Source organism: Thermobia domestica, chromosome 15 (assembly GCF_964235325.1).
Source record: "Thermobia domestica chromosome 15, izTheDome1.hap1.1, whole genome shotgun sequence".
NCBI classification, from domain to species: Eukaryota; Metazoa; Arthropoda; class Insecta; order Zygentoma; family Lepismatidae; genus Thermobia; species Thermobia domestica.
Window position 1 is genome coordinate 187,989,600 of NC_137468.1, and position 25,981 is coordinate 188,015,580.

A 25,981-nucleotide genomic window follows, 5' to 3' on the forward strand; every position below is an offset into this window, starting at 1 on the left:
CTTTTAACCTGATAATTCCTGAAGGGATGTCAATCATACAGAATACGTTTCCGGAATAGAAGATATCATCCTGAACATCAGAGATCTCGAGGAAATCAAATCGAACCGATTTCAAGCATATCTCTAGGAATTCCAGTGGATACTACAACATTTATAAGCCTACGTACAACTTTATACTCTAGTATACCTATCTTCACGCTTGTTACTTGCCCATATTGTTACTAATTCTCAGACAAATAGCAAACGCCAAGTAAAAATTCTTACGTTCTCAGATCATAGGAAATTACCTAAGAACTGCAAGGAAAGTAAGACGAAGACATCGGCCTCAAGACACAAAGGACATTACCTATTCCCCTTGTGAAACTACAAGTAATGGAGATCAGTGTTCAAAAGGAATTACACCACCACGTGAACTTCAAGTACCTTCGGAAGATTACTGTTTTCTATGGACAATGCTATTATAGTCCTAGTGGTCCTTTGGTTGAGTGCAACAAAGCATTGGATGCAAACTATGGTTACATGAAACATGCACCAAACAACCAGACATTTGCGATGTTTGTTTCGAGAATAATAATGCTAAAAAAAATGTAGTGTAGAATGTTTGTCCAAAAGTTTCAACGGATTATATATTATTGCCATGGACATGGTCAATAGATTCTGAAACTATAAACGTCAAACATCATGTCATCTATGCTACTTTATATGCCAGTATGTTTTATTTATACTACATATCGAAGAGTGTAAGCGTACTTGTTTGGAACAACATAAATATGCATTCTTAGTTCAGTAAATATTTTGCGTACTTGTTCGGAATAACATATGTGTTTTAGTTCAGTAGATATTTTCTATCATGTAATCGCTTACTGTAGTTCAACATCACTTTGTATTTTCAAAAATTATTGGAGAGTACAGACTTGCTTTAGTTTATTGTAAATAATTACATCTATTCCTTTCCTAATACGCGTCTTACACTATTTCGATTTTTGAGCCATGTTCCCCCGCAAAGTTGGGGAAAGATGGCAAATTGTAGTGTTGTATTTGTCCTCTTCCAACGTATTGACTATGCAATGTTCTGAAACGAAACTTTCTGTGCAGGTTACCAAAGGACCAGCCTTCAAAGCTGTTTCAATTGTTTTTTTTTTTTCTATACACATTTTTCAACGAGCTATGACCATCTAAACATAAAATTAGGGCGTCTTTCCACGAACTACTCTAACAAACGTAAAGAAAATGAAATTTAAGTTTTACGTCCAAAACGTAACGTGAAGAAAGTGGAAGTAAGCTATAGAGTATAATTACAAATACCAGTCCGGGATTCGCCAGGTGGACCTAAGGAAAACCTGTCATAATGACCAGTTACTGGATTCAAATCCGTACCTCCCCATTACAAAACCAAACCTAGACTATTCATTCCAATTTTAGCAGGATTCTGTGACTTATATAACTACCTTGTAAAAATTTATTTTTTATTATTGGTGACTATGCAGCGAATATTCATATTTTTCAAGTACTATACGTCTGTCAGTACATAGAGAACTAGGAATGACCGGTAACTACCTTTACCACTCCTTTTCTTAAAAAGTTATAATAACAGATCACTAGTTATGAGGTACTTTTATACCTAATTCTTTCTCTTATATATAATAATCTTTTGTATCATTAGTGCTGTAAACGTAAGAAAAGTATTATGCATATCACTTAAAATTTGTAGATTATAATTAATACATCCATTTTCTGTCAAGATGAATATTTTTCACCAGCATTCTCGAAAGAACGTCTTTTATTTTCTGCGCTCAGAGAAACGATACGGCAAATTACAGAATCAGAGTTTCTCTCATCTAGCGACAGTAGAATAAGTACTGACAGAAATAAATATTTCACTATTATAATAATGATGATCGTCTACTGAAAGGACCTGATTTGTTGGTGTTATTATTGTATTTTGGTTGTATTTGTGAAATATTTCTATTGTTTCAGTGAGTTATTGTTACTATAACTTTTATTGATCACTTAAAGTAAAACGAGTCAGAGAAAGTGGAACTTTTTCAAGCATAAATTTCTCATACCAAGTTGACGATATCTTCATTCCAAATTCTGATTAGCTAAACTCAGTCCCAATAAGGAAAGTCTACTGCGTTTTCAAAACTCGCGCCCCGGGAATGCTATATTCCAAGAGCACTGTGCTACCTCATCTCGTGACGCAGTTTATATTTACTCTTTTAACTGGAAGCATTACGGAAATCCTTGGAAATTATCCCATCAGAAAGGATAGAACACAGATGAATCTTTAAGTCTGATGGCAGCAGGTTATCACCACTTTCAACAGCACAATCATATATTGCTGTTTCTAATTTAAATATTTGTGAATATGAAGATGAGTGGCCCGTATGGTTAAGCAGTGTTACTAATTGTGTACTCCTTCTGAGATCACTCAGTGATACACCTAGGAGCATCTGTTCTAACATCAACCAAGTTACACCTGGAACTCCTGACAAAATATTTTGCGCTAAAATTTGGCGACATTGGTTTCCTGGAGACTTGGGCCTGTATTACTTGTAGCTAAATGATAGATATGAACTAAAGGAGATGACGTGAGTGTAAGCTCTTGGAATGTGGCAATTTTGCCGTGGGTAGAACTGACGTTTTTCCATGGTGATTAATAGTAGTACGCAGTATCAATAAAGCTGCATCAGTAACCGAAACTCTTACTCACATACCTACACAGCGTCCGTCGTCTTCAATGAATTTATATTTTGGTATGTTTCTTTGCATAAAGACTTTCACCTTAACGACCTGGTAAAATAACGAACTGTAGTGCACGTGGGAAATGCTTCACAAACATGTGAATTTACACATTTTGTATTCCTGATTAACACTACCAGGTTCTTCTTCTTGAAAATGTATAAGATTTCTTTCTTGGATAGAAGCTGACATTTCTACATTGTACTGCTTAATTTTGTGCGCTGGACATACGTGAAAATCTGCATAAAAGTTCTTTCATGCGCCATGTAAGCATTTTTGAATGTTTCATTTTTACTAGGCTTGTGATTAATCATTCCTTGTACCATCTTTATGGCATAAATTCCGGTAACTCATTTCGGCTCTTTATCAAATCCGATATTTCACTAAATTTTAACACAGTCTCAGAAAGTAACAGGATCTTCACTACTACATGTCAACGTGTATGCTGTCAAAATTAAATTTCGAAGTATTTTTATCACATACTTGACATCTTAACCGCTTCCTTCCACTATTTGATAAGTTTTGAGAAATTTGAACGTCCACTAAATCGCTTTGCACATTCTTCACAAGTAACTATATCACATCTGTGAACGCTATCATGTGTTCTACCAAATTTGATCTTTCACTATTCCTTAGCAATCAACAGGTTCTTCGTATTATGAGCTAACACATGTGATGACAAAATTGATTTTCGACGAAACCCCTTCCCACACACTTGGCACACTAAAGGTTTCTCACCAGTATGTGTTAACATGTGTCCTGTCAAATTTGACCTTTGACTAAATCTCTTTCCACATATTTCACACTTCGCCGGTTTTTCACCAGTATGTGTTAACATGTGTGCTCTTAAAGTTGATTTTTGACTAAATCTCTTTCCACAGACTTCACACATCTCAGGCTTTTCACCAGTGTGTGTTAACATGTGTGCCGCCAAAATTGATTTCTGTCTAAATCGCTCTCCACACACGTTGCACACTTTAGGTTTCTCACTAGCATGTGTTAGCATGTGTGTTGCCAAAATCGATTTTCGCCTGAATCCCTTCCCACAGACTTGACAAATCGATGGTTTCCTATCAGTATGTGTTAACATGTGTTCTACCAAACATTGCCTTCGAGTAAATGCGCGTCCACATACTAGGCAGTTAAAAGGTTTCTCACCAGTATGTGTTAATAAATGCGTTGCAAGATTTGACCTATTACTATACCGCTTGCAGCACTCCTGGCATCCATAAGGTTTCTCACCTGAATGTGTCAACATGTGTGATGCTAAATGTGATTTTTGTCTTAATCTTTTTCCACACACTGTGCACACTATAGGTTTCTCACCAGTATGTGTTAACATATGACCTGCCAAACTGGTTTTTCGGCTAAATCCCTTTCCACATACTTGACACACAACGGGTTTCGCACCAGTATGAATTAACATGTGTACTGCCAAAATAGATTTCTGACCAAATTTCCTCCCACATACCTGGCACATCTCAGATTTTTCACCAGTATGTGTTAACATATGTGCTGACAAATTTGCTTTACGAATAAATCCCTTGCCACACTCAAGGCACGTAAAAGGTTTTAAACCAGTGTGTGTTAACATATGCGTTTTAAGACTAGCTTTTCGAGTACATTCTTTTCCACAAACTATGCAAGGAAAACGATTGTCCCCAGTATGCGTTGACATATGTGTTACCAAACTTGATCTCCGACTAAAACTGTTCCTACAAACCAGGCATGTAAAAGATTTCTCTCCAGAATGTATTAGCATATGTCCTCTCAAACTTGATCTGTGCCTGAAACTTTTCCCACAGACTTTACAGCTCTCAGGTTTTTGATTTGTGTGTGTTAACATGTGTGTTGACAAATGTGCTTTACGAATAAACCCTTTCCCACACTCCAGGCACGTAAATGGGTTGATGCCAGTATGTGTTAGTAGGTGTGTAACAAAACTCGATCTTTGAATAAATTCTTTTCCACACATTTGGCAAGCAAAAGGGTTCTTCCCAGTATGTGTTAACATGTGTGTTTTTAACCTTGATCTTCGCCTAAACCCTTTTTCACACACCTCGCAAGTGAAAGGCTTCTCTCCAGTATGCGTTAAAATATGTTCTGCCAAATGCGACTTTTGCTTAAAATTGTGCCCACAGTTTTGGCAGGAATACCGTTTCTCACCTCTGTGTGTTAACATGTCTATTTCCAAATGTTGTCTTCGACTTAATCCCTTGTAATACTCCTCCGAAATATCAGAATTTTCAGCTTTAAATAAAGCTATTTCCGTTTGAGTAGTGAGCATTTTCTCTTCTCTGGAACGAATATGTTTGTCAAACCTGTAAGATTGACCAATAAACAAAATCGAAATAAACTATGCTGAACACTAGAAACGCCAACAATTGAATGTTAAACACAGTAACAATGAAAAACAGCATGTCTTCGAACACATTTCTTTTTGGATCCTTTAGGTGACAAACTCGTATAACTCAAGATCAACGCATGATCAACTCAAGAAACATAATAAACTACTATTACACGAGACGTTGTGAAATACAATCCGAGGCTTATCGAGGGATTTTTCTATCGTTTCCATTCTCCAAACTAGTCAAGCACCATATTTTACTATCACAATTTGTATTTAAATTTGTTTCTAACATATCAGAGCCAACTCAACCACATACTAAAGCATTTACATTACGCTAGGGAAGGATATTCCACCAGTATCTTAGATGAATATTGAGATATGGAGGTGAAAACGATTATGTAATAAAAAATTTTACATATATAGGGTGTCCAAAAACTCCCCTCACAGACGGTGTTATTATCAGAGTTACAACAAAATGTAAGAGGGAAAATCGTTTCAAATTATGGTGTTTTCAAACTAAAGTAAACGTATTCTTTGAAATCGGACGAGCCGTTTGGGATGTACACTCTTTATGCGCCCAATGTTAAATGAAAATACAATGTTGTCATTTACATGGACCCACAACACAAGTGACTGAAGTTAGTTTGATATGGGGGCGTGCCACTGACATGTTAGAGTAAAATACAGTAAGTTCATTCACTTTCGCTGTGAATCCAGGTAAAAGGCGACGTAGTATTATCATTTAACAGTGGGCGTATACAGAACACCCCATACGGCTCCTCATTATAAAAAAAAATCCTTTACTTTACATTGAAAACATCATATTTCGAGACGGTTTTCTACTATTTGAGAGAGCTTGCAATTACCATTAAAGGAAACCCTTACCCTAATAACAAAAAACGAAGAGAGACAATAATCATTTTTAAAATCCATCACATCCACCTAATTTTCATCAGTATACGCGGTGTTTCTCATATCATGTAACCGATTAAAGGTATTGCATTCTCGTAAATGATACTATAATCCTTATGCCTATTTGAATGTATGTTAGATAGATAATTGCAAAATTAAACTTTATGAGCATGGTGAATTTCTAAATTTCAAGTAGATTTTTATCTAGTAGAAATATTTTATACCATGATCATAATATTCAAATCTAAGATATTGTGGATAAGATTTTGCGCGCTCGTCTTCCTTAGGTTACCTTTGAAATGGACATCGTAAGGAGGAAAAAATAAAAAATGTGCGTCAAAACTTTTCCATCAGGAATGATTTTTTTTTTTTTTTTTACGTGTTAAAATTGTTCATTTAACAGTTCTTTTAAAGTAACTAATCGCGTGCTCCAGGCTTTTGTGAAATGCCTACTTAAGAGACGAATGAAAAACAATGAGCATATTTCTTCATACTACATAAAATTGAATCAAGGTTGTGGCTGTCGTCAGCTCGGGAAACGAAGAACTACTAGAAATGAGGTTTTATAATAAAGTTAGCATTACAAAAAAGAATTACTCGAAATGAGGTTTTATAATGCAGTTAGCACTATCTTGGAACCTCATTTAATATCACGTTACAATCGTTAGAATGAGTATTCTAAGAGCTACGACGGACATTATTTTGTATGGCGAAAACGGGAGGAGAGTTAGAAAGACAAAATTTTAAGAATTCCCTCGTGGTTATCTGGATAGCGTACACGTCTTTGGCGCAGGTAATCCGTATTAGATTCCCTTGGAAGTCTTATGTGATTCATTAAACTGTAAATGCACATGCTTCTTACTTTCTTTCGCTTCTGAAAGAATCACTAAATTCAAATTAAATCTAAGCCAATGAAATTTAGCTTAAGAGATTAATTAAAATACAGTGGGCAAATGAATCAGTGTCTTCGATTTTAAGGGATGAAGATGTGCCATTTTTCCTTAATATATATCATCATAATATAATAAAATATTGCTATATAATATATATATATATATATATATATATATATCACGCACAATTACTGCATTTTGGTCACAGTATTGACAGCAGATAAGAAAGTTCCCTAAAACTGCCTCAATGCTGTCATGAAATGCCTTTCAGCTTTGAACCTAGCATTGAAATAGAATTTACCGACATTTTTAAATAGTTACATCTCATATATCTAAAAGTGCAGGTCTCCTGGTACTGCATTATGGAAACATTTTTTGATAGAAAAATATTTTCAATATATTTTTCTTCCTCGCAACGCCATTCTCTCCCTCTACACATGTGTCTTTACATCTCTGTGTCATCATAATACATCTCTGAAGAAAAGTATGCTAAAACATCACTTTCATGGTGCGTAACACACATTCATATCAATTGTTTCAGTTGCGAGCTATAAAAGTTTACATGTCAAATGACAAGTGTTAGTAAACACTCTGCATTAACCCATATATGCCCATTGTTGCATTCTCGCAATTGTTGGAGTGTTACTAAATAATAGTGATCTATTTTCCTTTATAACGATCTGGTGCTACTGGATGTTATCAAACCAGACGCCGATAGGTGCTGCTCATAACGAGCAAGTTCGAGGTTCTTACTCGTAACGGCATTGTACGCAGGATATTCTTTCTGAATACGTGTTATTTTTCTTGGGAAATGGCCGTTCACTTTTGTGAAAGGTATGTTATGCTTCTAATTCGAAGCAGATATTAACTAAAATTATATTTCATGACAGTAGAGTTAACGGAGTTTATTTCTAGCATTCTTTTTAAAATGGTTCGTTAACTTCAAATACAATAATTTAAAATAAGTTATTACGTTTTCACATCACCGGGCTCACTGTAACGTTGAAGCTGTAGGCGCGCATATTCCCACCTATGCGACTTTTGAACCTCGGTCAGACTATGGGGTACCCATTAGGCTGCAATTTTCCGCACGCCAAGATCTAGTGTCAGCGTAAGGAAAGCTGATCCGAATGAAATTAGTAAATTGGCGCTGGAACTGAACAAGTCCAATGCCATTCAGTGTCAAGCAGTGTCCCTAGTCTTGCAAGATGAATTTTGTCTGCAGCCGTTCGCATGTGTCATCCACCGTGCATTTTGTCTGTTGACTTTGTCCCGCCTGAAATGCTGCAACCCATCTAGCCACTGTCAGACACGGTAGAGTAGCATCACCATAGGCCTCAACTTATATGATAGTATGTGCCTAATGTCTATTCAACACTTTGGAACATACTGAAGAGACGACGTGACGTGTGATTAGTGTCGTCTAAGAGTCTAGATAACGCGTAATTGTAATTTCCTTATTCAAAGCACCTTTGTGATATCCACGCCTTAAAGTCAAAAAGTACAAACGAAGTCTTTTTGCAGGTATGTTATAATTAAACCTATGGCAAACTAAAACACCAAAAATGGCATGTATAATGGCTAAATAAAACAGGGTTTGCCCAAGTGGGCCCAGCCCGAAAAAAAACACCGGGTCTTTTCGGGTTGGACCCACCTGTTTTTTTGAACTTTTCGTTTTTCGTTAGTATATTATCGGTACAACTAAGGTGACCACATTGGAAGTATTATTTATCAGATTTTGGAAGTTTTCTTGGGCGAATTAAGTGCTTTCACGTTAAGGTATACAACATCCAACGTAAGACCTTCATAAAGTTCTGAATGCACTGAATGGATAAAAAAAGAGCCGTACCTTAGATTGAGATAATTATGGAACAAATTAATATATAGATTGTGCTTATAAAATATTTGAGTAAAATATGCAATTTTATATTTTAGAGAATACTTTCTGTGAATAGTGTGCTTGCCCGCTCGGCGACGCCGAAGGACGTTATCCCTCATACGTCTGATGGCTTTAGGGCCATAGCTGCTAGTACCACTAGTAGACATGTAATGTAATAAAAAAAAAATAAGTTATTTTTTATTACATTTGATGGTAACACAAGTATTCTTCAGTAAAATTTGGTTTTCTAACAACAGTTTAGTTCAGTTATTTGTTGCTACTCTTTCAATAAGCATTCTGCAGAATCAACAGCAGCAATAGCGTAAAAATTGTCAAATTTAAGAAGCTTAATGCTCGGAGTTTCGAAGAGTACGTAACGGTTACTACTTGAAGTGCTATATTGAAACTTCCGTAATAGTGGGAGTTTCGATGTAGAGTAAAGAAAGCTTGCATTCTCAAAAAAACAATCTATCTGTTAAAATGCTACAATAACACCAAAAGCTCCTGAGCTCCAACCTACAACTTTTGATTTCTAAACGCAAACAAACTATTTGCTGAGCAAAACAATATATTCACATAAAAAAACTACATACATGTTATGGTTTCGTCAACTAACGCCTTGTGTTTAAGTATATACAAACCAAAGCTTCTACTTATAGAAAATATTTTGATTTCTAACCTTTGATTTACGGTTATTTCTGATTTCACGTTTATAACAAAGACAAAAATTTTAAAGTATGTGTACTTTAAATAAATTACTTAAAGAGATTTTTTATATAAAGTATATCCTTTTTAAATTATTATTTAAAGCCTTTGCATTTTAATAAACCTGCAAAAAAATGCAAATGAGTTGTGCTGACATCTTTGGAGTTTTTTAAACTACACGTTTGTGGATGTTTATATGACTGTGGCAAATCCTTTCGACAGTGAGATCACGGAAGCTCTAGAAAGATGACGTTTTCACTGATCGATTCAAAATTTTGCATAAATTCTCCAGTTTTAACTTAATATATAAAAAGAAACATGGCCATCATTTCTTTATTACATTTTTACGAGTACACTGGAAGTGTTGAAATAAAAAAGAATTAAAGCATCATATCCTGTTCAACGGTGATATCACCACTTCAAATGTACAGTAAACTAATGAAGGATCCTATATTTGTGGTATAAACCATTAAATTATATGTTCTAGAATTCTGAAGTTAGGACTGCAACATCAATTTCGCATTTGTCGAGGGTAAGTCTAATAATTTGAACACGTCTATAAGTGTCCCGCCTGCTCTCTTTATATATGTTGCTGCATCAGTCAGGGAATAAAGAACAAAGTAATATTTCATTCCGTCAGTCTAAAGTATGTTCAAAGTACTAATAAATATTTGCGATAATATTGGAGCTGTTAGCTTTATCCACAACACCTGCTGTCAAAAAAAAAAAAAAAAAAAAAAACTTTGATGGTTGCCTTAGGATCATGGTCCCAATTTTAACATTACAGGTAGGTCTACCTACAGCATCAGTGGTTTCGTCTGTGAAAGTGAAAAGGTTTGCTGTCCCCAAAATAACTTCGAATATATTCAATGGCAACAATTTAATATGGGCTTCTAAGTATGTCTTTTTTAATGTAAATTCGCAGGGTACTTCTCGCTCTGAATAAGTTTTTAAAAACCTTTTCAAAGAGATTTTCCGCTTTGAAAAGAGCGATATCGGCCACAACGAATAACTAACTAACAAACTCTATGGCCTATGGAACCCGGAGGTTCAATGCCGCGTTCACAAAATCTCTCCACTGACTTCTATCCTTAGCTAACTGCATCCAGTTTCTACTCTGTATTCCAATCTCTGCGAGATCCATCTTAATATTGTGCTCCCATCTGCGCCTAGGTATTCCTAATGGTCGTTCTCCGATTGGTCTTCCAGTCAAGACTGAAAGCGTCTCCACTTTCTTCCATTCTAGCTACATGACCCGCCCATCTAAGCCTCCTAGACTTGACGACCCTAACAATGTTGGGTAAACCATATAAATTATGTAGTTCCTCGTTATGAAGTTTCCGCCATTCCCCATTCCCGTTCCTCTTGGGTCCGAATATTCGTCTCAGGATCTTGTTCTCAAATACTTTCAGTCTATGTTCTTCGGCCACAACGAATACAGTACAAAAATCATACACGACCGGATTGTGCCCTGAATTAGCTGCACAAAACTCTGGCAATAACTGAGTAGATTTATTGCACTCTACTTTTTCTCAGTTGTGGTTTTGTGCTTTCTGATACTTAAATTCTGTGATGCAAAATAAACGTTTCTCAGCACAAATACATTTTAACCTATTTTGCAAAATAACACTGAACCCTCTGTTGAAAACACAATCGGTGTAAATTCCATTACAAAGTATGCAATTTTGCCTTTCACCGAAAGTTCAACCTTTGGCATAATGAGAGGCAAACAGTAACTCACAACAGTACGAACAAGCAAACAAGGCAATTCCCTTAACTGAAGAAATCGTCTCACATCTTAGCATCAACTACCTTTAATTTTTTCCAGGAATTTGTGGGACTCGAATGGTCAATAATACAGTGATTCAGCCCCTTGGGTGGGCCAGCTAGAAACATTAAATTCCTTATCACTGAGTGACAATACGTTCCACTCTTACTTAGCAACGTGACATGCATTTCACGCTGCAAGGAAAATTAAATAGAACTGAGGAAATGACAAATATGACATTTATCAAACACTTTTTCAATGGCAAAATAGCACATTGCCATAACTTTCACTCTCTAATTCTAATCAAACACAGAGAAATTTCAGTCTTAACATTTCTGCCAATACGGAAAATTCATGCCTAGCTTTTATTGATATAACTAATGGATAACATAATCAAAATATCGCTTACTAGAGAAATATAATCGTGTAATAGTCAAAACGTTTAGTACTAGGCTAATGATACGTAAATTCGTCTCTGAATATGCTACGATATGATAATAGCACTCATAATGTCGACACTAGAAGAACACACATCTGAAACATGACTCTTGAAATACTTTTTTCCCTCACCTTTACGATAGAATTCCGAAACCGTAGACATTTAATTTACATTATCTCAGTTAAAATTCCTTTTCCTCTGCAAACGTGCGTCCTGAAATTGATCAACATTTCATTGCGGAAAAGAACAAGATCCTGAATCTTCACAGCTTTTCAATGAAGACCATACGCAATTGCTTCCCGCCTATGAGAATCATGTTCACTGGCCAATCTGTGAAATTCAAAGGCTGAAGTTACCCAGTGTTATTCTCGAGATTCTGTTACGGTCTCGCCCTCGTGACCAGGTGTGAGATGTCAGCTACAAGTGGATTTTTAAAAAAAATGTAGCGCATACAACCGCGAAAGTACTAATGAATATCGAAAAAAGATAAACATTTTCCAGCAGCTCAGACCATCATTGTAAGTCTTGATTGTAATTTACTATGTGTCAGTTTAGCAGGAAAAGTTAAGCATTGAAGAAAATGGAACACTTTCTTTAGTGCTATACAACTGCATGCATTCACTAATATACAAAACTAATTTTTTGTTTAAAGGAACCCGATTGTTCAATGCCTTAGAAACAACATTTTTCCATTATATACTCCTCAATCAAGCCACTGGGGATTCTCACACACTTTCAGAGCATTCTGTTTTATCATATTTTCTTATCATTTTTTGATCTACCAGAATATCTATGTAATTTGTTGGCTTAACCGGAACTGTATGCACACTGTACGTGTTAGTGATGAAAGTGACGTGACTTATCTATCTTACAAATCTCGACTTCATTACTTCGTTCAAAATCTATTATCTCTTTACATTGGAAAGATCCCTAATGTAAATTTTCTTCTAGTAAATGTTACGTTAAGTATTTAAAAATCTCTTCTTTTTTAACCTAGCCGACTTATGCATCAGTGAAGTACGACAGGCTGTATTTCTGGTAATATCATGTAATTTAGTTTTACTGGAGGGAGTATGCTGAAGAGTATTGGGAATTGATCTCGCATGTCAATTGTATACACACCAATTGCACCACCTAATTCCTAGTGTGGTCAAGAGGCCTCGCATGCTTATATCTTCATAAACTGGGTATTATCTTTCATAACCTCGAAGTTTCATAACCAAAACAAAATCATTTCAAGTATAAAAGAAAGTGACCTACAGCCTTAATAAATTATGTATAAAACGGAAGCTAGAATAAAACTTCTTACTTCGTAAATATAGAAAATTTCACTATTCCAGCAGTAACTGGATAAACGAAACTAAGAAAAGACTTTCGTCTTTGTGGTCAGATAAAAAGTTTTAACCAACCACGTTGTGGTTTCTGACCTTAATTCTGCAGAAATTAATGTAAGATATATATATATAGTTTTGTGGAAATGGACGCGGAAATTGTCGACAACTACAGTATCGAGTAACACAAAATAACCGGAAGCATCGTTAAATAAGATGCGCCACTCTACCTACCCAAATTCGACGAAAAACTTATGTCACGAGATATGCGGACCAAATTAACGTGAAAGTAAAACTAAAAGAAAGAAGTGAATACGTGTCCTTGGTTCAAACTTCTAATGAAGGTCACTCAATTCTGAATCTGAATCATTAAAAGAAGAGATACATTGAACTAGTTTATTCTTCTCTACCTCAGTGACTGGAATAAAGTCTGGACATCTTCCTGCAGTAACATTGTAAGTTGGTATATTGTCCCATTAAGCATCAATCAACTGCACTAAAACACAAATATGGTACACTCCATTCGGATTTATCGTACTTTTCCAAACACACATATATAGTACTTAAACTGCAGAAGAGAATACTTATTAAACAGCACAGCTACATGAAAGAAATAACATGTCAGCAGCTTTATCGTCTCGAATCGGTTACATTTGATTCCAGGTGCATGTTCTACGACTGATGTTCTAGCATGCTTTGCTAACATTATCTTATTTTATCCGACCATGTATTCCCACACAAGGATATAGGCAACTATTTTGACTCCTTCAAAATAAACAAAGAATTGAATAAACATGAAAATGCTTCCTGAATGTAAATGTTCTTTAGCTGTACTTCAAAATGAACAACTTTCATCTTCCAAGCGAAAGACAATGTGTAGTCACTCCCGGTAAAAGCATGGAATCCAGTTAAAAAACTGCAAAAGAATCAGCAATAGAAGATAATTTTACATAAATTATTTTCCGACTAAAGACATAAAAACAAACAAGTATAGCAGTTGAAAGTGAACAATACCTTGCTGAAAGATTTTGAGGTACTTAGTAATGAAAAACATGCAATTGATTATTGCAACGTTTGTTATGCTGGGCGTTAAGATTCAGCTTTCGTCTCAAGATGATTTACTAGAACTGGTAAGTTTTCTGTATTCATCCATCAACCTGTGTCAATGATAGGGAGATTAAGATGAGAGGAAACTTAAGGATTCAGTGTAAAAATTACTTCTTGAATAGTTTCACGCGTTTTGGTGTATTTTACTTTAACTCCATCACGTGTAGAAAAGTTGCCGTTTCCACTCGCTTAATCACCTCTTCGAATTAGCACTGTTTCTGAAAATACTTTTTATTTTGCCGAACTCTTCATTGACTCTTACCCTAGAGCGCGTTTTCTTTTGTATCATAGGAAGTTGTCTTTGCATTACTCAATTTACAAATATTTTTATTTCGGATATTTTCACCTAATGGATTAAAGGAGGTGTATGATTACACAATAATGACTTGAAGATCACTGTTATCTCTCTTAATTAGTGTTAGTGCAAATTCTACTATCAGCTTCTCATTATCCACTACGGCAGTCTCTTCCTTCAGAAAAAATATGATTTTTGCCTGGTTATTTTCAGTTATACTCTAACGAACTCTAGCTGAAAGAACATTGGTACGTGGAGATATTGCTACCATTCTACTTGTTTTATCTTGATTCGTGGCCTGCTCTACAGGTGCCAGAGGGAATCACGAAGGTCTACGTTTCACTAAAAGAGCACAACTCCACATTGCTTGGAAACGTTAGAACAGAAAACATTTCCTGTAATTTTCTTGCACTAAATTTTGGTGTTGCTTCATCATGCAAAGAGCACAGTTTGATATGTGACAGAAAGCACATTAACCATAGCTGACAAGCAATATATACTATATCAATATATGCCTTACGAACAACAGAAGAAGAAATAATTTGCCAACTCTACGATAGTGTTTTTACAACTACGTTTTTCTCTTCTTACAGCATAAGAAAATTTTCCATAACCATCGAACCACTTTCTCATTGCAACAGGCACGAAATAAGACGCCGTTTTTGCTGGTTCAATGCAGCCAATGCAGTGTTTTGTCTTACTATTTTACTGATTGCCTAGATGCGTGTTTTGATGCCAACTTACTATTTAACAGCTTACTCATTTCATATAACTGCTAAATTTCATCGAAAACGGTGTTTACCATGATGCTCGCCCGAACAGCTCACATCTTTTGACTTATCGTTAGCTCGAAATTGGGGAAAATGGGTGTATGTTTGTTCAGAGATACTCCTAATTATTTTGTTTCACTTCTTACTGTAGTGATCAAAAACTATATAGGCGTCCAGTGTCACCAACATAGTTAAATATCTCACGACACAAATTTTTACAGAGTTGGGGACAAAGATTACTGTGTGTAAAACTTCCTTTCTGCCCAATAAGACAAGGCTTTTTCTTTACTTTCGCTCGTTTCGTGGCATCCTTTGGTGGCTACAATGTTTTGGTGGCATGTAAAAAAAAAAAAAAAATCTTAATAAACATGGACAATATATATGGTAACAAGCCTCAGAAGTATCGATGTAACAATAATGCTAATTATAATGGTAACAATAATGCTAATTATAATAATGGTGTACGAGCTGAATAAATTTAAATATTTGTCATAGAGCTAAGAAGAATAAAATGAACGACAGAAAAGCCAGATTAATGAAGGAAAACGCAAATAGTACTATTTACAGTACAATTCATATCGATGAAACTTAATATTTGATAAACAATAGTGCTGCAGGAATAAACATATACTTAATAAGACTCACAGAAATATACATTAGCCTACCGAATGACACTACAGAAGAATTTGATTCGTTTACACGTAATGTATCAGCATTGTATGCAAAATTGTACAAAAAGTAACATCATCTCTGAAAATGTATGATCTTAGTCAAATGAATTACTATGAAGTAACAACTAACTGGATGTATGAGACAAAGTATAAATTGAACAGAATACTAATCATAAGTATGATTAATTATTTCTAGTAATTACTCACCATAGTTGGAATACATAAGTTTAGTGTTATGTTAAATCTATAACGTGTTTTATACATTCAACTATTAATTAACGAATACTCTCGAAGTGCTATATATAAAACGTGAATATCCAACATTTCCATACATTAGCTTAACACATCCCGATGAAAAAGTTCAAGATTTAAGCCTAAAATATTGATGAAAATAAAAAGATTAGATATGATACGTCAGGCTGAAACGCATATGGTTAGTACTACGTTACTATGAAATATTCGAAGATTGTTATATCAAACAGAGAAAGAAAACAACAAAAAAGTCCAACATATTCCGGACTTCAAATTAAAAAAAAACTTATAATACCAGTTGTAACATAAAATGTAGCGAATATATAAACGGAGAACTGACCGAATGGAGAAGTTTAGCGAACTAAATTATTAAGTTGAATAATGAAATGAAATCTTTGAGTTTTACGTCCCACGGTATGCCGGTTAGGCTAGAGGAGACGGTGATGATCAGTAATGAATGAAATGGTGGAATGAAGAAAGTGGGAGGAAATGGGAGATCCCCGAGTAAACCCACGCACACGATGTTTATCCACCACAGTTCAATTGGCGGGGGCTGGGATCGAACACGGGACCCCATGCACCAGAGGTGAACACCTTACCACTGAGCCACCGTGGCCCCAAATTATTAAGTTGAATTTTGTATGCAATATACCTAAAATTTCATGTAAGACTTGGTGTTTTATCAATATAATCCTTCAATAGTACCGTAATTATGTGCTATATAAGACTCTGAGTTTATTTGGGTAACGAGTGTATCTGAGTGGTTTGACTGAATTAGAACTGGACCTATGATACATTCAGAAATATTTAGTTCGATTTACCATTCTGATTATCTACTTTGACTGCCTGTGAACCAGCTGTGACTATCTTCCGTCGTTACCAGTATGCTACATCATCAATAACTATGGCCAAATGCCAAGAAAAACTTAATGAAAAACACAATTCATATAACATTAATATTTCTTGTGTGTCTTTAATTGCATTGAAAATATATTACGGAATTTTGTTCAAATAAAAAAATCGCTATTGCTATTGGTGTTTCACAAGATATTCCTGAGACTTAATTGTAGTTCATATTTTCACTAAGGTAATGTTAAATATGTTCTACTAACGAGCACCTGCTTATGAGAAGAGTAATTCCTAACATTACTCAGCAGCGTATCAGTATACAAAGCTAACACACAGACCTTGCTGTAAGAGGGAATTTATAGCAAGTTACCAATACGTTTGAATTCATATCTCACTGCCGAACTGTCTCACCTCTTCCAAACCAAAGCAATAGGTTATGTCAAATAGTTGCAATTCTATTAACTCAGTTTAAAGTACACGAACAAAATAATATTTATCAAACAATTGTTACTTAAAAAATATATATATTTATACAATACATAACTCTGAAGAAATGAACGATGCAAACGTACCTGAAGGCCTGATCATTGCTGCCTTCTTCCAGGCTATTACTTTCTTGAACGTTCACTTCGTTATGACCTCCAAAAGTGCCAGACATATGACAGCTTGACTCTTCCGTGTTGAGCGTAAAATCGGCTAATTCTGGTTCAATATTACTATGAAAACTTTTGGCATTAATGAGTACATCAGTCGTTGTAAAAGGCTTGACCAATAATGTTCCTGAAGTTAGTTCGCAACCTGTTACTGCTACATCCTCGTTAATATCGGAAGCGAGAATCTGACACTCTGTTCCACATTGTTCTTTCTTGCATTCCAAATGTGTTGCAACAAGATCTTTATGATCATTAGTGTTAGTAACACACTGTTCATAATTACATTCCTGAAACAGTTCGTTTTCTGTTTTCAATTCAATTTTACCAGGAACGTTTTCTGCTTTCATTCCAACTTCATTAGAAGCACAGTTTAAATAATCAAGAGCCATTTCGTAAACTGTTCCTCTTTGGGGCATTCAGTATTTTAGATTCACAGATAAGAACAATTCTGAAAGTAATACGTAAATGATTAATCGTTTTAATAGGTATACATGTACACACATTTAAGTCTTCCACTGTTCATACATATATTTTATTTTCTTTAAATGTAACTGAAAGAACATTTATTATTTCGTAAAAGGAGATAAGAGGATCATTATGATACTTACATAATAATATTCCTTTGTTCTTTTACAAAATTATGAACAATCTCCTTACATTTAACAATTTTTTTAAGAAATACATTAGTTTAAAACGTTAGGAAACACTTTATCCATTACGACAGAATGTAATATGACAATAAACTCTACAAATTTTGGTAGCAATACAGATAAAACTGTTGAACGGATAATAACTCTCCGCTACGGCAACAACAAACCTAATTTTTGATGTAGCAGTATGACATGCTACCAGAAAACCGATGACTGTGCTTATTCACTCAGAGGCGAGAAAACTACTGTCAGTAAGGTACTATCTAGTACTAGAGAGCATTGGAAACATGTATGGCTGAAAGGATGTCATTCGTGTAGAATGTAGTTACATTTCCCGAAAAAGTGCTTTCTACACTTGGAAAATGTTAAGTGAATGGGCCCAGTCGTTTTTGGGTGTACTTCGAGTGAGTGGTAACATCTTGTCTTACAAATGCTTCAAAAATGGCACCAAAGTGCTAGATTTCGCGTAGTACATGAGTGAAGAGTGTCACTTTGTCACAAAACAGTATAGATAAATTCCATAAAATTAAAAAGAGCATTAAAAATCCCCCAGTGTATTTGAGAAAACAATTCAACTGTACCGAGACGTAAGCTCCTATGATGACTGTCCTACTTCTGAAGAAACCGTAAAAACATCACAGCATCAGGATAGCTCCTTGGTAGTGACAAATAAGTATGATAGATTCAGAATTGTCCACCATTTGACGCCTGAATTCAATATAAAAAGGGATAACTCCGCGAATGAATGAAAAATGAAACGATGCCTAACAGAGGATAAATTTAAGAAAGTGTATAACACGAGAAAAACCGTCATTGAAGGTTGATAAAGCATTTCACAACTCCAAAGACGACAGGGAAAATGTTTATTTACATATTAATCAGGAATTCTAATTTTTTTGGAAGTATGTGCCGTTAATTTGTCTCGGAGAATATCTGTAGCCTCATTGTAGATAATCCACTATCAAGCATGGAGGATGCTCGGTTACAGTGTGGGCTTTTTCGGAGAGAATACAATGGGAGGTTTGCCGAAAACGAAGGAAATCTGAAAATATATTATCACAAACTAATCCAATAGCACGCCGTACGATCTGACACGCGCCTGATTGATAAAGACTTCGTTTAAAAGTAGACAATTTCTTTTCGATAACCATACTAATTTTCGTGAATATTCGAATTATTAATCTTCACTTAACTGATTACATTTGACTAATATGTTACAAACACTTACAGCATTGCTGCTTAGTGTTGGGCATTGGTAGTGTTATTTAATTGATTAGTTTGCAGCTGAAGTCTCTTTTGATACCAAGGCCACAAAAATCAGCTTAATGAACCAGATACGAAAGCAATGAGCTCCCACCGAGAATCTAACTCGTAACTACCACGCTGAAGGCATATGTGCTAACTGTATGCACCACAAGAAGATCTGATTACAGTGTAACCAATCGATTAGAAAGTATCTACTGTCTTAAAACTTTCTTATTAATCATGGTCACTATCCCGATCATTTTTCAAGACACTGTATATTACCGGAATGTGTAATCAGTTTTTACTGTATAAATTTTCTCTAACCCACATATAAAATCCACTTTTCGATCTAAATAATAATAATTTGTATATTTTAGGATTATTGAGTGTCTTGGTTCACAGCAGATATTTTTATTTATTTAATAATCGTTTGTTTATAATTTTCTCATGTATGTGCATTTCATTTGTGCAGTTATAAAGCAAAAATTATTACTTCAAGGTAACATATTTTTGCAATTGGATAAAATTTCTTCCAAATGATCGCCGATCCCAAATCTGATAGCAAACTTTCAAACCGCCAGATGTAGCATCAGCATGTAACGGAAGCCAAAAGTCAAAGAACGTCAAAATAAAGATCACTGCCAATTCTAAACCCGGAAATGTTAGTTGTGAGGGTCCAAAGTATTTCAGGGGGTCCAATACGTCTATCTAATATCGAATCTGTCTTATTTTGCAAGCGAAAAGGCCATAAGTATTTCTTAATTACTGTCACCTATATTTTACGAAAAAATGATAGAACGATTATTTTTATAAGAAAACAAACAGTACATAATGAGGCGAAAGATAAAATATTTAGGCTACATTAATTAATTCTCTCTTAAACAAGTATAGTTCGGTTCGTAATGAAAGCCTAAATATGCTAGTCGAGTTTCGACATTTTTGCGAGTTCCGGACCCAGTGTCTGCCCCTCTGGGCATTTCTAACTAGTCCCAAATTCAATGTGGCGTTTTCCAACATAAAGTTTTATGTGGAAAGCTATCAAAAGTATAAAATACATTTATTTAATAAAACAAATAAGCATATACTAAAATACTATCCAGAAAGAAGGGAGATTCTATATATTGACTAATTAATATTTGATTCACAAATTATTCATATTTGGATCAGTATCGATACCGTATAAGCTACGAATTAACTTGTAAACGCGTGTTTATTTTCATTTGTTTCCCATTCTCCTACATATTTTTGTAATTGTCCAATCACTTTTTTGTCATTGTATTGGTTTGCCTCAGTATAGCCCCGTAATTTAAAATATGAGTGTATAAAAATTATTCTATTATTTAATTAGTGAAATAAACTTTAGAAATTTTATTTAGCGCGAAAAAAATTCTCTTTCACTGGAAACCGTGTCGCGTTGCCTTTGAAATAGGGCAAAGGAGACTTAACATACGCTTCAATTGCCACGCTGTAGAAATCTGGTCGCTATACGTTCACTACAACGCAATATGAATTAGAGATTCCGTGACGGATATTTTTCCGCATTTAAAACGGATTAATGGATTTTAAAGTTATAGAACTATAAAATATGTTACCTAAACTATTTACGGGGCTATTAGAAAGTATTTTTTATATTTTTACTACTACTACTGCTAAAAATGTTTTAAAATAGTTTGGTCGTTGCGCAACGCTGCAACACTAACATTAGCCGTCACTGAGCAAGACAACATACGCTACAGCGTTTCAAAAAGTGAACTTAAATATTGGTTGAAATAAGTGAAGAGAATACAAAGAACTAATTCGACACAGTTGCTTGTATTTAGTGGAAGCTAGAGAGTCCATTAGCCGTGTGACTGATTACTGATTACATTTGACTGACATAACTGATTACATTTGACTAATATGTTACAAACACTTACAGCACTGCTGCTTAGTGTTGGGCATTGGTAGTGTTATTTAATTGATTAGTTTGCAGCTGACGTCTCTTTTGATTCCAAGGCCACAAAAATCAGCTTAATGAACCAGATACGAAAGCAATGAGCTCCCACCGAGAATCCAACTCGTAACTACCACGCTGAAGGCATATGTGCTAACTATATGCACCACAATAAGATCTGATTACAGTGTAACCAATCGATTAGAAAGTATCTACTGTCTTAAAACTTTCTTATTAATCATGGTCACTATCCCGATCATTTTTCAAGACACTGTATATTACCGGAATGTGTAATCCGTTTTTACTGTATAAATTTTCTCTAACCCACATATAAAATCCACTTTTCGATCTAAATAATAATAATTTGTATATTTTAGAATTATTGAGTGCCTTGGTTCACAGGAGATATTTTTATTTATTTAATAATCGTTTCTTTATAATTTTCCCATGTATGTGCATTTCATTTGTGCAGTTATAAAGCAAAAATTATTACTTCAAGGTAACATATTTTTGCAATTGGATAAAATTTCTTCCAAATGATCGCCGATCCCAAATCTGATAGCAAACTTTCAAACCGCCAGATGTAGCATCAGCATGTAACGGAAGCCAAAAGTCAAAGAACGTCAAAATAAAGATCACTGCCAATTCTAAACCCGGAAATGTTAGTTGTGAGAGTCCAAAGTATTTCAGGGGGTCCAATACGTCTATCTAATATCGAATCTGTCTTATTTTGCAAGCGAAAAGGCCATAAGTATTTCTTAATTACTGTCACCTATATTTTACGAAAAAATGATAGAACGATTATTTTTATAAGAAAACAAACAGTACATAATGAGGCGAAAGATAAAATATTTAGGCTACATTAATTAATTCTCTGTTAAACAAGTATAGTTCCGTTCGTAATGAAAGCCTAAATATGCTAGTCTAGTTTCGACATTTTTGCGAGTTCCGGACCCAGTATCTGCCCCTCTGAGCATTTCTAACTAGTCCCAAATTCAATGTGGCGTTTTCCATCATAAAGTTTTATGTGGAAAGCTATCAAAAGTATAAAATACATTTATTTAATAAAACAAATATGCATATACTAAAATACTATCCAGAAAGAAGGGAGATTCTATATATTGACTAATTAATATTTGATTCACAAATTATTCATATTTGGTTCAGTATCGATACCGTATAAGCTACGAATTAACTTGTAAACGCGTGTTTATTTTCATTTGTTTCCCATTCTCCTACATATTTTTGTAATTGTCCAATCACTTTTTTGTCATTGTATTGGTTTGCCTCAGTATAGCCCCGTAATTTAAAATATGAGTGTATAAAAATTATTCTATTATTTAATTAGTGAAATAAACTTTAGAAATTTTATTTAGCGCGAAAAAAATTCTCTTTCACTGGAAACCGTGTCGCGTTGCCTTTGAAATAGGGCAAAGGAGACTTAACATACGCTTCAATTGCCACGCTGTAGAAATCTGGTCGCTATACGTTCACTACAACGCAATATGAATTAGAGATTCCGTGACGGATATTTTTCCGCATTTAAAACGGATTAATGGATTTTAAAGTTATAGAACTATAAAATATGTTACCTAAACTATTTACGGGGCTATTAGAAAGTATTTTTTATATTTTTACTACTACTACTGCTAAAAATATTTTTTTTAAAATAGTTTGGTCGTTGCGCAACGCTGGAACACTAACATTAGCCGTCACTGAGCAAGACAACATACGCTACAGCGATTCAAAAAGTGAACTTAAATATTGGTTGAAATAAGTGAAGAGAATACAAAGAACTAATTCGACACAGTTGCTTGTATTTAGTGGAAGCTAGAAAGTCCATTAGCCGTGTGACTAAGTCAAAGAAATTAATACAGGGCTTAACCTACTCTACACTGACACTCTGATCTAATCTAACTTATTAGCTTTATCTACTCTACTTTACCGTAAAACACATAAATACGTGCGTATATGAGCGTTTCTCTATTCATTTTCTTTTATTCCACATTAGTTTGGACGTGTATTATCAGTTTATACACTATTACTTGTCCATTTATCGAGATACAACAGTCCAGAATTTTCTGAAATGATTACTTAAATTCAAAGTGACATCCCGCAACACGTTGACACGTCTTTCTGCAATTTGAATCCCTTTCGTGGCACATGAGTTTGAACTGATTTTATCAGTCTGTAACGCAATCATTTCACGTTCATTTTCAGATGCGGAAACAGAATAAGAGTGTGGATTTTGTTAGTTAATCATTTGAAGAAAAATAGTAGGAATATAGCGTAGGTGACTAAACTTGTAATACAGCGTATGTAACTAATAATTAACCTATGATTAATATTTACAAATGTAAGGTTCTTAGTCTTAAACATATCAAAGTGCAATACGACGGTTTAAACGAGCGAGCATATGTGAAAATGAACTAACAGGTATTAGTACCGGTATTTCTGCAGTGCTCAGAAACTGTATGTTGTGTTTACAAGACAACCATTACTAGCGTGAAAACAGTACAAATTCCATACAAACTCATGTCATTGCCAATTCGCATTAAGATATTTTTAACTGCAACTTATAAGCGCTAACCTAATTACCCTACTATATTAATCTAATAACGTAATCTGTTATATATAAATAACATACCGTGACCAATCCTGACATCCTCTCTCTAACCTACGTGCAGAATTACTTTCGGCAAAAGATTTGAAACAATTGTTGAAAAATTATAGTTTTTTTCACTAAATTCCTCCTTACTCCCTCCTTAACTTAAATATTTTGGGCGACGTAAAAATATCTCACTTCGCATAAAATTGAAGGAAACTATAAGAAGTAATTGTTGGAAAGTTACGCTTCATTACACTTTGCGAATAAATACAGGGTTTGAATCTCTGGAACAAAAACCAGAGTGCAAAAAGCACACACTAACCTGTGCTAGGTGATTACTACAAATCACGAATGCTAAATACCGTGTCATGGCAAAGCAAAGCTGTTGACCATCGCGGTAGCGCAAAGGTGCAACCAAATCAAACAGGCGCGTCAGTGTTGGTGGATGTAAGCGTAAGCAAGAATAGTAAAATCTGATGAATTTTGGCAATGTTACGACTTTCAATAGTATTTGTCCTTGGTTTCATACTAGCATCGCTATAGTTATAAAGTACAGCTACTGCACACTATGCTGAAATACACTGCCAGTAGAAAATACCATCAAATAGACTCATCCTTCATATATACTCACTTATTTTATGCCATAGAGCATTTGTAATGATTTAACACTAGTAATCGTACACATGCAAACCCGGGGCGTCATTTAGCATGCAGGAAGGGGCAATTAACTCCCACAAGAGTTTGAAGAATACATACTTCAATCGATTATCCCATACAGTGTTGCCAACAAGTTAATAGAAAAAGTCGCTAAATAGAAGATGACTCCAATTTTGGGTGGAAAGTCGCTAAAAAAATTTTCATATATATCTGTCATATATGAAAATTTTCATATATATTAATCGTATCTGACATAAGGTCCCACCGGGAATTGAACCCAGTTATTCCACGCCAAAATCGTGTACGCTAACCGCTTAGCCACGGGGGAGCTCATATCTCTTTCGAAAAATGAAATTAAATGAAATCTTAAGTTTTACGTCCCACGGTTATGCCGGTTATGCTAAAGGAGACGGTGATGATGAGAGATGAGTGAAATGGTGGAATGAAGAAAGTGGGAGGAAACGGGAGAACCCCGAGAAAACCCACGAGCATGGTGTTTGTCTACCACAAAGTCCACACGGCGCGAGCTGGGATCGAATCAGGGACCCCAAGCACCGGAGGTGAGCGCTATACCATTGAACTACCGCGCCCCCGTATCTCTTTCGAATTTGATGTACTACTTCAATATATAATTCAAGACACCAGAGTTAAAAATCGTGCAATCCATAGACCATGCAGTCCTGCATTTCATCTATAGATAAGAACTCCTTTTGGTTTCTGAACTCTACATTTTCTAAGAGCTTTTGGATCATGCGGAAAACCAGGAGTTTTCAACATTTTTAAAAGAAAAATCAGTAGACCAGGAGATAACTTAAAAAACAGGAAATCTCCTGGAATATTGGAGACCTGGCAACACTGTGCCACTAGGATCCGTATTAGGGCCGCTATTATTTTTTACATATATTAACGACCTACCAAGTAATACTGCTCCAGCAGAAGCATCCCTTTATGCAGATGACGCTAATATTATAGTAAAAGGTAAAACAAATGAGGTTGTTGAAGGTAGTGCAAACAAAATCCTTTGTAAAATCTCTCACTGGGTTAAAGAAAATAAGCTTAAATTAAATATTGAAAAGACACAAACAATCAATTTTCATCACATGCGCAACAAACATGCACAGCCTAGGAACATTGTAATTCAAAATAACGAAATAGAATATGTAAACAAAACTAAGTTCTTAGGAATTTGGATAGATAAAAATCTCTCCTGAAATGTGCAAATAACTAAGCTTAGTAAAAAATTAAACCAAATATATTTCGCAATTAAAGTAC

At 35.0% G+C, this 25,981-nt stretch overlaps 1 protein-coding gene across 5 annotated transcripts; it reads right to left on the reverse strand.

The window, feature by feature from the left end:
• Positions 1–816: 816 nt before the first annotated feature.
• LOC145671392 (uncharacterized) lies at positions 817–24,823 on the reverse strand. Of its 5 annotated transcripts, none has more exons than XM_081740508.1 (3): positions 24,809–24,823; positions 17,536–18,064; positions 817–5,063 (listed from the first exon to the last, which is right to left on the reverse strand). In XM_081740508.1, exons 2-3 carry the CDS (start codon positions 18,030–18,032, stop codon positions 3,368–3,370), a joined length of 2,193 nt encoding a protein of 730 aa, XP_081596634.1. In that variant the 5' UTR covers positions 18,033–18,064; positions 24,809–24,823; the 3' UTR covers positions 817–3,367. The 5 variants fall into 5 exon arrangements, with proteins under 5 accessions (XP_081596634.1, XP_081596631.1, XP_081596633.1 ...); XM_081740505.1 differs by having other exon boundaries at positions 24,684–24,819; XM_081740507.1 differs by lacking the exon at positions 24,809–24,823 and adding an exon at positions 24,734–24,798.
• Between the last annotated feature and the right edge of the window lie 1,158 nt (positions 24,824–25,981).

Bases quoted from the DNA above. Each gene is read 5' to 3' on its own strand.
- LOC145671392 (XM_081740508.1), bottom strand. From the start codon at position 18,032: ATGCCCCAAAGAGGAACAGTTTACGAAATGGCTCTTGATTATTTAAAC. The intron at 5,064-17,535 runs GTACGTTTGCAT...TCAATCTTACAG, and splicing joins AGCAATGATCAGGCCTTCAG to GTTTGACAAACATATTCGTT.